This window comes from Scleropages formosus, unplaced genomic scaffold (genome assembly GCF_900964775.1).
Source record: "Scleropages formosus unplaced genomic scaffold, fSclFor1.1, whole genome shotgun sequence".
Taxonomy (NCBI): Eukaryota; Metazoa; Chordata; class Actinopteri; order Osteoglossiformes; family Osteoglossidae; genus Scleropages; species Scleropages formosus.
Window position 1 is genome coordinate 38,497 of NW_021641046.1, and position 13,472 is coordinate 51,968.

At 44.4% G+C, this 13,472-nt stretch overlaps 1 protein-coding gene across 1 annotated transcript in view; it reads right to left on the minus strand.

The window, feature by feature from the left end:
* LOC114909783 (DNA-dependent protein kinase catalytic subunit-like) overlaps positions 1–13,472 on the minus strand; it is a 53,562-nt gene that overhangs the window by 10,816 nt on the left and 29,274 nt on the right. Inside the window, exons 56-69 of the mRNA XM_029249580.1 lie at positions 12,584–12,794; positions 10,736–10,925; positions 10,258–10,467; positions 9,657–9,772; positions 8,022–8,153; positions 7,450–7,629; positions 5,847–6,052; positions 5,108–5,246; positions 4,809–4,997; positions 4,486–4,710; positions 4,302–4,410; positions 3,417–3,519; positions 3,054–3,237; positions 2,607–2,781 (exon numbers count right to left, since the gene is read on the minus strand). Coding sequence (XP_029105413.1) covers positions 2,607–2,781; positions 3,054–3,237; positions 3,417–3,519; positions 4,302–4,410; positions 4,486–4,710; positions 4,809–4,997; positions 5,108–5,246; positions 5,847–6,052; positions 7,450–7,629; positions 8,022–8,153; positions 9,657–9,772; positions 10,258–10,467; positions 10,736–10,925; positions 12,584–12,794 — 2,369 coding nt within the window. The remainder of the gene's footprint in view (positions 1–2,606; positions 2,782–3,053; positions 3,238–3,416; positions 3,520–4,301; positions 4,411–4,485; positions 4,711–4,808; positions 4,998–5,107; positions 5,247–5,846; positions 6,053–7,449; positions 7,630–8,021; positions 8,154–9,656; positions 9,773–10,257; positions 10,468–10,735; positions 10,926–12,583; positions 12,795–13,472) is intronic.

Here is a 13,472-nt window from a genome sequence, read left to right on the forward strand (position 1 = left end):
ACTGTGACTTTCCAAGTTTGCATGAACTTTTTTTCTCTGCATACTGGGAAGGACAGATCTATTTAGGTGGTTCAATGTTCAAAGTCAGTGGCATGAATTGCATTAGGAAAACAAATTAAATATTCATGACAGCCAATTGTATTTAACCTTTAGTTAACCATAAAGAAGTGTCAAATGCATGTTCACTGCATCACTTTTTTCACCATCTCTACTTTCACAAAGTAAACTCCATTTCATGTTTCACAGGATTATTACCTTCCATTGCAGCTTTGAGATTTTGAACCTTTGGGTCCGACTGAACGAAACTTTTGCTGTGGCTTCATATACTGGTCATCCCAGATTTTCTCTAAGTTAAGCCAACAGTTTGGAACTGTTTCAAAATAATACCTGTGTGCAGATGTCCACAAGTAATAACTGTGTCTCACCATCAAGTTTACTCCTTAGGAGACCAACACTGCCAACTCGCTCAACGCAGACCGCTGTGTAGGAAGCCCAAAGTGACATCTCCACAGTAGAGCAAAAGCATTTCCACTGCTAGAAGATCCAAATGCTCTGCAAGAAGAGCCAACTGAAACTACTTTGGGCTGTAGGACTCAGCAGCTACATGCTGAGCCCATGTAGTAACTGGTTATTGAATCATAAAATAAAAAACAATGCAATAGGTTTTTGTTATGTCCATGCATATCATACCAAGTATTATTTCAGAGTACAGTATAATACCTGGGCAGTGTGATGATGAAAAATGACTTAAAACATCGTAAATTTTCATGATGTCAATCAGGCAGTTTTCCTTGGCTTGCAGTGCACAGAGTCACAGCTGTCACTCTCTCAGTTGTCATAATGAAGAGCAACACTCAGGCTTTGCCAAGACCATTGTGAGAGAAAATTTAATATTCGACATTAGTGCTAAAAGCAAATATAACTATGCAGTATCCAGTAAGGTAGGTGCTTATGGAAAATAATTGAAAGATGTAATGCTGCACGCTGTATCAAGGAGCAGGAATTAACAAAGAGAGACTGGCTGAGAAAATGACTATGTTGAGGCTCTCATACGCAAGTAGACTGAAACAGGGTACGGTGACCGAAGTCTGGAGACAGAACAGATAACGTGTTTGCGTCAACTGCGGAAAACAGAATAAGGTTCACAGGCTCGGACAATCCCGGAAAAGAACGAGCCCGTGAAAGCAGAAAGTTACTGAAGGGGCGTATCGCCTCAGCGCAACAGGTGTGTAAGTAACTGCTGTATGCTTTGTTCAGAGAGACCCTCGGTACAGAGACCCTCTGCACAGAGACCCTCCCACGTTAACGTATACTGTGCATTAAAGAGAATATATTCTATTGTCCGTGTGGCTCATTTTTCTCCCACAGATTCCTGGGGGCTCGTCCGGGATTGCCTAAAGCTCTTCCGGGGCACAATCCACCAGCCGTGAGGACCCCAAGAAAGGAAGGACGTTCGCTCCCCTAGGAGACCCGTTAGTGACCAAGCCCAATAAAATTTTAGGGCTGGCCTGTCCCACAGACTGTCCTCGGACAGAGTATGGCACAAATTAACTTCGCAACTAAGTATCTGCTTTGACCTGCACGAAGGGTGCACTGCAGTAGGTTGGCTGCTTGCATTAGAAAAAATAATATAATAAACCAAGATCGTGGGGCAAGGTGATAGTGTCCATATCTTAACCCCTGACCCCGTCTACGACCCGGATGGTGAAACTGAGTTTGAAAGATAAATGCAGAAACATGGTCATAATCGATCCTTGGGATTGGGCCCTAGTGGGCAAAAGAAGAATTGCAGGGAAATGGTAGAGAAGGAAACTGGTAAGCCATTTAAGAATGAGTGTAGAAAATGGAATGAAAAGACAAAAGAGCTCTGGCCGATAGAGGGTTCGCTAGACCCTGCACTGATCCAAAAGACAAAAAGTATTTTACAAGGGAATCAGAGTAGTGGGTGTTGTTGTAATGACATGTACTTACGTAAGTTTAGAGAGTGGGAGACTGTAGAAAAAGAAAAGGCGCTCAAAACAGCACAGAAACGTGTGACTGACCTCACTATTAAACCAAAGTCCGAAAAAGCCAAAAATGAGGCTCAAGCCGCAGTGCTGACAACGTCTGCTCAAGTGTTTCCCGCAGAGGCACCGGGGACCCCAACCAACAGACAATTCACGAAGGTTGTCGGAGCAACGGGTTTGTTCCAGCTCCTGGCTGAAACACAACCCCTTGCAGCGAATACCCCAGGTCACTCCGAAAAAATACATTACAAGTTCCAGCTAAGCGATAATTGCCCTGTCAAACTATTAGGAAGAGACCTATTGTCCAAGCTAGGGGCCATAATCAAGGTCTCCAGAGCAGGTACCAAACTAACTGCTCCAACCCTGGGACTGTTTACCTTCGCTGTTGAAAAGGCATCTTACCGTGCATGGATGTTGGAGGACAACACTTTGCTGAGCGACATGGTTCCCTCCTCTCAAGAACAGCCAGAATGTTTGCATTGCACTGCATATTATTATTTTGCAGAACAGCACAAAGAACGAGAAAGGATGGAAGAGAGATTTTGTGGCAGCGCTTTCCAGGACCACCACAGTGCAGATACCAGTACTTGAAAGCCATACCGAGAAGTGGCGCCACCTTGAGCATCGCAGTCATCTGCTCCACGGGACTTAGGTGTTGGCTGCGCTTGTGGTTGAAATGGCTGAAGCTGTAGATCCAGCGCTGCAGCCAGCTGCTCTCCGTCTTCGCCTCTTTGTGCAGCTCCTTCAGCAGCTTGGTGGCCAGCGCAAAGTTATTCTGAAGTAATTATTATTACAAGTGTGAGAAACAACAATTATTGTAAAACATGACATTATTTTATATATAATTGTTAAAAATGCAAACATTTTCACAGTTCTTGATGTCAAGCCCACACAGTTGGGTGCAAAGATTCAATTCCATTTATTTTCATAGAGAATTCTGCTCACGCAGTGACAAGAGTGCTGAACCAGCTATCAGAGGCACAATAAGTAAGCCAAGGTCTTTGTGATGCTAACAGCCTTCTGAAATACAGGAGCTCAACGTGTCACCTGCTTTCTGGCACTGTCAGCCATCCTCAACTTCATACTGAACTTGCAGTCCTTAATCATCACATTCAAGTTCTCTGGCTTCTGAGAGTTGACTTCTTGCATTATACCATCATTCTCAGCCACTTCCATGTCTACGGGGGTTGAGCTTGTCAGTCTCTCTGCAATCTTGTCCAGAAAGAAACACCTGGGAAAAAGAGGAATGTGCACTTGAGGTTTTTTTTTTTTTAAAGTAAACTGACAAATTTGTTAATTTCACTAGGAACTCTGGCTACAATTGTGAGAAACTATGAAGAACCCAGAGAGTCACATTCCTGTTAACGAGCATGGATGACGACCACAAGACCGATACGCTACTCGACATACCGAGTTGTAATGATGTCGTCCCACACGTTCATTGGGTCCATTTTGGCGTCAGGATATCGACTGGTCCAGACTGTTAGGAGACTCTTCAGAGAATGTGGCGACACTTGGAGAATGATTAAAACACGTTTTGGATGGTTCTTCCCATTCAACAACTTTCAGTATTTTTTTTATACTGGAAAACAAACTTTCCTGATGCCTCTTTAAGTGTTATTAAAACAGTGGAAATAATTTAGATATACAGTTTTCTATGTAAAACAGAAAAAGGGAAACAGTAAGAGGAATTCTGCATGTTTGGGGGGGGGGGGGGAAGCAGTTGAAACTTCACAGACTCAGAAATGCTCCATTTATTACTTACATAAATTAAAGGCAATTAAGTGTTAATTTTAAAATAAATCTTTTTGCAACGGGACGCCATGGAAGTCTGCACTGACAACCTAACCCACCAATGAGGAACATCCATTCAATTTCAATAACCCCTTGTCCAGAGCAAGGTCAAAGTGAACTGGAGCCTACCCCAGAAGTAATGGGCGGAAGGTTGGGGGGGGGGTTTGCACCCTGGATGGGATGCCATTTCATCGCCGGGTAGCCACACACACACACACACACACACACACACACACACACACACACACACACACTAAGGGCAACTTAGAGAAACAAATTCACCTGAACTGGATTTCTTTGGACTGTGGAAGGAAACCAGAGCACCCAGAGAAAACCCACGCAGACACAGGGAGAACATCCTAACTCCACACAGACTGAGTGGGGAATCTAACCCATGTTCTCTCCCACCACCCGGGTGTTGTGAGGTGGCAGCACTACTTGCTCTGGCAGCGTGCTGCTCACTTAAGAACAATTTAAAAATTAAAAAATTAAAAACCTCACCACTTCCTGAGATGAAATGAAGGAAGTCGTGAACCTCCGTCAGAGGCTGAACCGACTGCAACTTTGCCAGGCGGCTTTGGTTGAGCAGCACATCAATAGTTGAGTAGCTCTAAGTAGAATAGAAAATATTAATTAAATTTGATCAACATGGATAGTACACTCCTTCTACTGCTCAGGTCCTGACCTGGATGAAGACCTGCAGGGCATTATTGATGTAGTACTTGGCTCTGTCGTAGTCCTCCTGTAGGATGTACAGCAGGCTGAGCTCCTGACTGTAGTGCGTTTCCATCACGTTCTTCCGCTCTTCAGTTTTCATCGCACTGTCAACAAAGCTCAAGAGGGCCTGGTCACGCTCACCTTGCTGCAGCAGCTTCAACATGGAGCGCATCAGGTAGGGCAGGTACACCTCCTAATGAGAAAGCCCCACCCTTTAGCATGACAAGTGCTGGGTTCTCCACAGCCTGCACAGTATTTCAAAAACCTTTTCACGGCAAGCAACTGCGGCACCTGGTAAAAGGAGTCGGTCCACACGTTGTCCAGGTTCACAGGTGAGTTGCTGTCGATGTTGACCGTGGCACAGTAGCACAGCGACCTCCACTCGGTCAGGTGGCTATAAGCTTCCAATGCAGCGAGGTCCCAGAAGTCCTTCTCTGTGTCACCGGGCTCGCCATCCATCCACTCCTCTGTGTTTAAGGCCTAGAATGACATTTAACATCAAATTTTAAATTAAAAAAAAAAAAAAAAAGACGCTTTTATAGCAAACAAGCCCCTCATTTTAAAGTCAATGGCATGATGTTCCGCATCACCTCGTTGTAGAGCTTCACAGCTTCGCCAAAGTCACTCTTCGCTTCCGCTTGAAGAGCCAAACGGGTGATGGGTTTAGTCCCAATCTTTCCACTGAAGATGCCCCGTACAGCATCATAGTCCCCCAGGGACCTGTACAGTCTGATTGAAAACAACAGCAGTGACATTGACACAAAAGGAATGTCTGAAGTGTGAAGACCTGGCAGACATGTGGAGTGTGACCGCAGTCAGTAAATCACATATTCCCTGGTGGTCTAGTGGTTAGGATTTGGCGCACTCACTGCTGCGGCCCGGGTTCAATTCCCAGTCAGGGAAGATTCTCTTCAATTTTAGAGTGTGAGTGACAGAGAGTGCGTGTTCCACTGACGTATGGATGAGTGGCCTATTGTAAGAGGATCTAGCCAATGTAAGTCACCACAGTGAATAAGGTTTGCGGGCTGATAACATTACGTAGAGCTCATTGGAAGTCGCTTTGGAGAAAAGCATCTGCTAAATAAGTAAATGTAAAATTATATCCAGCTTTCATTCTCAGCTCTGCTTCATCAATCTGAGGGTCGCAAACTGGATTTGTACCAAAATATACCCGTACCCAGCAAGGTATTCTTCCATGGTCTACTTCTCTCATTAGGAGTGCATTTCACACAGCTTGCTTTTTCGAGAACTCGTACGACGAGTGCCAGCAAGTCATAGCTCGGCTCTGCATGAGAAGAAGTGCTCTAAATGAGGAAGAGGAGGCTGTACTTGGCCAGGTGGATCCAGCGCGTCGTATCAGGCGGCTGCTCCCTGCGGGAACGTTTGGCGGCCGGCGCCTCCAGAAGTCCCCTCTGCTGCACCAGATTCTCCTCCAGCAACAGGATGCCGATGGGCTGCTGCAAACTGGCCAGACAGCTGGAGCTCACGATTTCGGGGGAGATGGGCAGCAGCTCCCTGTGGTGGTAGCTCATGTCCTAGAAAATAAACACACACACAGTCTGTTGTCAACCAAATCTTCTCTACTTCTGGTGCTGCCTTCACCACAGAAACACCAAGTTTTTTGGGTCTTTTCTGTTTTTACAAAGTGGACAGAATTTTCCTTCACTGTTCTTTTCGTTGTTCTTATCTCATCTCTTTTGTTGTACCTTGACGCACACTTCTACACTTTGGGCAGCAGACAGTGTAGAGGTCAGGGCTGCTGCCTTAAGATCCAAAGGTTCGAATCTCACCTACAGCTGTAGAACCTTTGAGCAAGGTACTTGCCGTAAATTGCACTAGTGAAATTACCCAGCCTACTATTATTAGCTTCTTTCCAAAGCTGCGTCAGTGAAATAAAGTTAAACGCACATGTACAGTGTAAATGTTCATGCACCGTAACTTCATGAGCATCACCAGATAAAGCATTTATTCAGCCACTACTCCGGCATTGTTTTTGTTTGCTTGTGTATCTTATGTTATTTAAAAAAATTTAAAAAAAAAAAATTGGTAGGAGGGTATCAGGATTTGTCTATCCTGTGTTTTATGCACCTACATGAACGATGAACCTCGGTGCAGCAAGTGGTAGGCAACAAACTAGGTTTGCTCGAGTCACGTGTCTCCAGCTGTGTCTCTTTCTCTTAATGCAATACATAAATGGTACTTTTGCTGAGATGTACATCACTTTAGACAAAAGAGTCTGCTAAATTAATAAATATACATATACATCCGTTGGAGAGCTTTGCGCACAGTGAACGCCGAGCTGCTGTACAGCTCGTCTACGGCTCTGTTGCCGCATCGCTGGATGTCTTAGCTTGCTGAGGGCTGCGACAGCGGCACAGTTTCAGTGAGTCCAGGCAATATGCCTTTTCCCTGGGAAGGCTGCCCGTGTTGCTCAACACAGCTCAGATGTTGTGGATGGGCTTGAGCATGGATGCTGAGGAGGAGCGGAGAGACTGTGCAAACGGAGGTCATGAGCAGTACGGTGGGAGGAGACTTTAGTGTGCTTGTGAGCACTGGGTAGTGTCACACAGGACGTGTCGGGGCTGGAAACGGGAATGGGGCTGGGAATCAGTACACACATCCTGTATGCCATGTGTGTTTCACACGTGGGGTCAGTGTGTGATGTCATCCAGACCACAGTCGCAATCTGGAGTTGTGTAGGACAGCCAACCGGAAATACTGTGGTTTCCAGAGACTTCCTCCTCTTCAACACTATGAAAAAATGGGCTTTTCCAAATGATCAATGCACACATCCATTTATATCTATGAGAAACCAACTCTCCAAAGGCTGGAACATCATTGACCGTTTTGAACATACCCTGCTTATTAATCCTTTTTGTTCTTATCAACTTATTTCATTCATTTAAATGTCCATGTACAAAGAAATTCTTACCTGAACACAGGCTACAAAGGGGGGGAAGTAAACAACACTCTTGCTCAGTAAGTTATTCATGTCCTGCAGCAGCTCTTCATTGGTACTCTTTCTCTCTGCAGCCGATTTAGAGCTCTCAATTTCCAACATTATCCCAGCAAACAGGGAACTGAAGAGCTGCTTGGCAAAGATTGGGTCTCTCTGCAGGAGAGTCAACAGGAGGACCCAAGTCACTTAAATGACATTAAAGCAATATAAACTTAAGGGAATTAAATTAGAAACAGTGGCTGGATACATGACATGAATGTTCCCCCAAGATTTGAATCCCAACTCTTATTGCTGGAGCCTTGAGCAAGCACTTACCCTAAAGCTGTTTTAGTAAAAATGACCCAGTTGTGTAAATGATGTTTAAGTCTCTTTCCTCCAATGTACGAACAGAGTGATACAGCACACAGTGTTGTGCAGTATTTAAACTGGCACCAGCCATCCGTGTCTCTCTACACGGACACACCGCCATTTGCCATTACGCTGCAGGCCAACATCACCCTCACTACACTTCTTTCATACAGTAGGGAACTTGTCCAAGGTCTAACCTGAGCAAGGGCCTGCAGGGGGGCAATGATGCTTCTGTGTTCAATCTGGATATCGGGTAACTCTCCCAGGCGGTAGCTGCGATACAGGGTCACCTTGGCTTCTTTCTGGAGCCTCCAATCCGCTATTTGTTCCTGTAGATCAGAAAACACCAGGCACAGGTGTCTACTGCAGGACGAGGCTGAAAGAAATCTCAAACATGGACATCTCATGTGTAAGTGGCCAGTTACTGCACTGTTAACACATTATGAACTTACTATTGCACAGTAAGATGCAGAAGCCTTCCTAGAAATAAATGTACATTTGTTTTTGACTTTAGACATGAAATTTAGTGATGAATACAAAAAGGTAATGTTACTACATACCTTCTGAATTCATTTTTAACATTTGAAAAACTAGGTCAATAAAATATCGACAGTTCACGGTCTTGCAGCGTGGATTCATAGCGCCTGAACATTCACACTGGTGATTCTAGAGCTAAGCTAAAGGCAAAATGTGCGTTGAAGACACAATGTCTGGAATGCAGTAAGAACAGCAGAATCGGAGTCAAGCTTTCAGGAAATATATATATGTTATGTTTGTATTACTTCTACAGGGAGTGATGAGTGAGCTTCGAGAATGTGTCCAAATCTGGAATCATCTGTAGTTCTGTGTTTCTTTGAGGAAAGGTGTAATGTCCAGTCATGAGGACAAAAAATTATGAATAAGCATATTTGAGACCTTAAAATTGCTCTTCGTTGTGTAATAACTCTTGTACTGTTTACTCTCTCTATATATAACATATATATATATATATATAAAATTTAATACAAAAGCAAAGAGAATCATTCAGTATTTTGCTTAGCTACACAAGTCAGATTTTTCCAAAGCTAAAAACTGGCAGTGATTGAGATGATTAACAATTATTTTCCGTACAGTGTATGTTTGTTTTGGTTAATGGAAGTGAAATGAAACATTTTAAAATAAGAGTTCTCAAATGATGCTCTAACCCCAAGTCACCATGGGCTTACGAGGGTGTAGCATGCCGAGGCTGCCCAGGAAGGGGGCAGAGACTGGGGCAAAGGAGCCACAGCTGGGGCTGATAACCTTTCCTATTTCTTCCCCGGCGACTGGCAGTAGAAGGAAGAGATGGAAGAGGAGAACGAATCCCAAGAGACAGAGACGAACCCGAAGATGATGCCGGCGGCGTCCGGACCAACCCGAGGCTCCCTGCCTCCCTGACCTGCATGAAGCCCCATGCTCCCTGTTCCCTGTCACCCCTTTTCCTCGCACTAAGAGCAAATAAAACCCCTCACGTCCCCCCTTACGTTTGCTATCCTGTGTTTCTGTTTTTCTTCACCATTACTGTACTGTGTGTGTGTGTGTGTGTGTGTGTGTGTGTGTGTGTGTGTATATATATACTCTAGTCAACACGTACAGTATTATAGGCAGGTACAAATTTTACACACAAAAAACATCTAACATATAGCAAATACTGGTTGTCTCCAGAGGTAGAGAGGAATGGTCCTCCCTACCCTCTTCAGCTCAGCTCTTCCTCCATCAAGGAGCTAGATGCTCATGTTCAGTCCAGGAAGGACAACCTGCACGTCACTAGTAAACTTTCCTTTTTTTCCCCCCCGGATGGGTCACCTTCTTACCTTCTCTTGTCTTTGCTCCTGGATCCCTTTCTTAGCAAAATGAAGGCTAACTTTCTCCTGGTCTTTCAGGAACCTCCTCCTCAGCCTCAAGATGTCTGCCTGCTGCTCACTTGCGACTAAAACAAAGGTTTGATTGAAGTTAGTCCTCTTTTCTGGACCATGATCTTCGTGTATAAACAGGTGAGGAGGTAAGATGTGTTTCCATTACATTTACATTTATTTATTTAGCAGATGCTTTTCTCCAAAGCGACTTCCAATGAACACCAAAGACATGCTGTTCGGGTTCCCCCATAGCGTGAGTGACAGAGAGAATGTGTTTCACTGATGTATGGAAGAGTGACCCATTGTAAGTAGTGTATCTAGCAGTATAAGTCAGTGCAGTGAATAGTGTGTGGAAGTTGTGTGGGCTGATAACACTACATAGAGTTCAGTGGAAGTTGCTTTGGAGAAAAGCGCCTGCTAAATAAGTACACATACATGTAACTATGTAGCGTTGCATTACACCTATGCTGACAAAAGCAAGATGTGGGATGTTGCAGCAGTCATTAGTGACATACAAAAAGACACACACACACACACACACACACACACACACACGCACCTCTCGCCTTGCTCTCCCTGCCAATGTCACCAGCGACAAGCTGCTTCGTGCCGAACTCGGCACCCACAGACTTTCTCGTCAACTGCTGCCCGTTAGTCCTTCCGAAGGCCACGAGAGAGGACGACGACTCCGAGGAGAAGGACTGCACTGGGTACTCGCTCAGGGTGTCGACGCTTCTGCCCGTGAGCCAGTTGTAGGACGAGCGCTTACCTGAAACTGATCATGTAAAAAAAACAAACCATTTACCTGTCCCTGTGTTTCTTAAAGCTACTCTATTTCACACATTTATGTCATTATCCTACAAACTCAAAGAAAGCAACATGTTCACATTGCGAACGGACCAAGTAAATTCCTTTAAATCCGAACGCCGCAATCTTCAGTTTCCTTTTTCCAGGGAACAGGAAACAGAACGCCCTTTCATTTACTCCGAGTTCACACCGATTTGCACAAGTAGCCATAAGAGGTGGCCATGTGGTACCTGCAGTCTGCGTCGGAGTGAACTCCAGCGAGCTTTGTGTCGTTCTCAGAGGACCGGCCGCAGGCCCACCAGAGGACGCAGGTCCACTCTGAGACTGGAAGCTTGCACTTCCTTGACTGGTCTGCGTCTCCACAAACATGGGTGTGAGGACTGCGCTGCGGTGGCGCCAGTTGGAGTCAATGACATAGTCCTGGAGTAGGACAACAGTAAGTAGGGTGAGGAAACGCACCAGAGCCCAGCAGATCAGATTAATCTGGGGGGGGGGGGGGGGGGGGCTACAGGTTCAGAAACAAAGTACACCTCTCTGCATGAAGCACAGGGACAGAAAAGTCAAAAATAATACTCAAGTAAAAGGTACTGAGTACAAAGTACTTCTCTCTCCTTCTTTGTAGTCTGATTTGAGTTTCCTTGCCTCCCTGAAGAGCACTGTCCATATTTGTCTTTGGTTGCACTACAACTTAATTTCTATAGCAGTGTCGTACTGCGATGAGAAGAGCGCTCTCCGAAAAACAAAGTGACCTGAACAGACGACAACACAAGCAGAAGTGCTCATCCAAACATCTATTCGAGTAGAACCAGCAAAAGCAAAAAAGTTCTAGGTCCGAACTATGCAAAAATTAGGCTTTCAAATGCCCTGAACCACTTGCAATGCTGACAACATCAACATACAACTTTAACTCACTGGGAAAACATACTGATGTATCTTTGAAGTAAATTTAAATTGCTGTGCCAGGAAAACAGATGAAAAGGACCAAGGATATAAATACAAAAGAAATTTAAAAAACAAAGTCCACTTGCTATTAGCAGTTGTATTATGTGGAAGAAACCCTTGTCAAAGCATACTTACAATGGCAGTTTTTCACAATAAGACACTTAAGAGTTTTACTGTATCAGTTCAGAGTCAGTGCCTTGCAAGGGGTAGTACAGCAGGAGTGGGATTTGGACTCGTGTCCTTCGATGGCAAATAACTAGCCAAAGTTCAGGGTGAGTGTCTTGCAGCAGCAGGGCGAGCAGGATTTGAACTAACAACCTTTCAGATTACAACTCCTAATCGCTGTACGCTACACTACCAACCGTCCCACGGTCATGTAGTGCCATACATTATAATTACTGACTTTTGCACATGTTGTGTACCCTACATACAACACGTGTGGTGTGTTAACACCATGAAACGTTCATATCAAGGACACCAAACACCCCGGTCGCTCCCCGTTTGAGCCTCTGTCAACTGGCATACAGTTCAGGACAATAAAATCCCGTACCAACAGACTGAGGAACAGCTTCTTTCCCAAAGCAGTGGCCTCCATCACACCCTCACTGCCCAACGTCGCCTCCACTACTCCCCCACATCCACCGTCAAACGCTAAGAACTGAGAACAGCAAAGTTGAATCTAATTCTTATTTAACTCATTTACTCATTTGTTTGTCTCAAGTGTTCTTTCTGCTGCTGTTCATGAGAGTTGCCACACAGAATTTCATTGTATTGCACACAGTGACAATGAAGTATCTTATGTTTAATGGAGACTCAATATGAGGATATGGAGTTTCTCAATAAACTGAGCTGTAACAAATTCTCCCAGGCTCTTTTTGGGAAAAGCTGTGGCTGAAAGCCAACGGTCCTTAAAGTGCAACAATATGAACAGCGGACAGGTGTTGATAATGCTCATGCTTTGCCATTTCCCTAGAAATGACTGACAGCTGACAACAACCAATGACATCTCCCGAAGACTTCAACTGACAGTTAGGAAGTGTTACTCATGATCTGCAGTAAAAGTGGCTGTTTTTGGCCACATTTTAGGGCCAGTTCACCAAAACTCAAAAAGCTTGTTACAACTGGCCACTGCTGACCTGGAACTTGCATTCAGAAAGCGGATACTCGAACATTGGACGAGTGTAATCAGGACTGCGACTGGTCATCTCCAGAAGCAGGCCGGTAGCCAAGCTGAGGAAGTGCTCTTCGATTTTACTGGAGTACAGGGAGCGTAACACCATGAGCAAACGGTCCGCAGTTGCCGTCGGCAGACAGCTTTCGCGGCTCCAAAAGTTCCTCACATACAGCCTGTAAAGCAGAGAACAGTCAAACAAAACCACAGGTATTCACTAAAGAGCAAACACAAACCTACTGACATGTAAGGGCAGGAAAACAAATGCATTTTTAATGCACCTTCAGCTTGTTGCAGATGTACCCAATGTTACTAAACCTAATGTGGCAATTAACCAGAACTGCTGAAACTCTGTCTATATTGAAGAAGGATCTGAAAACTCAACTTTTCCAGACTCACTTTGCCCACGATCACTCAAGCTCATGTATGGTGCAAATGTTCACGCACCTTGACTCTATGATTATACCCAGAGAAGCATTTATATAGCTGCTACTCCCATACTGTATGTAAATGTTTGTGTACCTTTAAAAAAAAAAAAAATGTAGGAAGGTGATCAGGATTACTCGTCCTGAGTTTTACGCAGCTACTCGTGCAATGAACATCGGTGCATAAGATGGAAAGAAAAACTAGGTTTACTTAATCACATGTCTGCAACTACGTCTCTTTCTCCTAATGTAATGAACAAATTGTATTTTCTCTGAGATGTACGTTGCTTTGGAGAAAAGCGTCTGCTAAATGAATAAATGTAAATGGAACCAAGGGATGACTATTTTCCACCTTTTATTGATTGTGAATTTGTGGTGAAAATAAATAAGTAGTAGGTTGCAAAGCTGCAGTATTTTATGAATAAATTG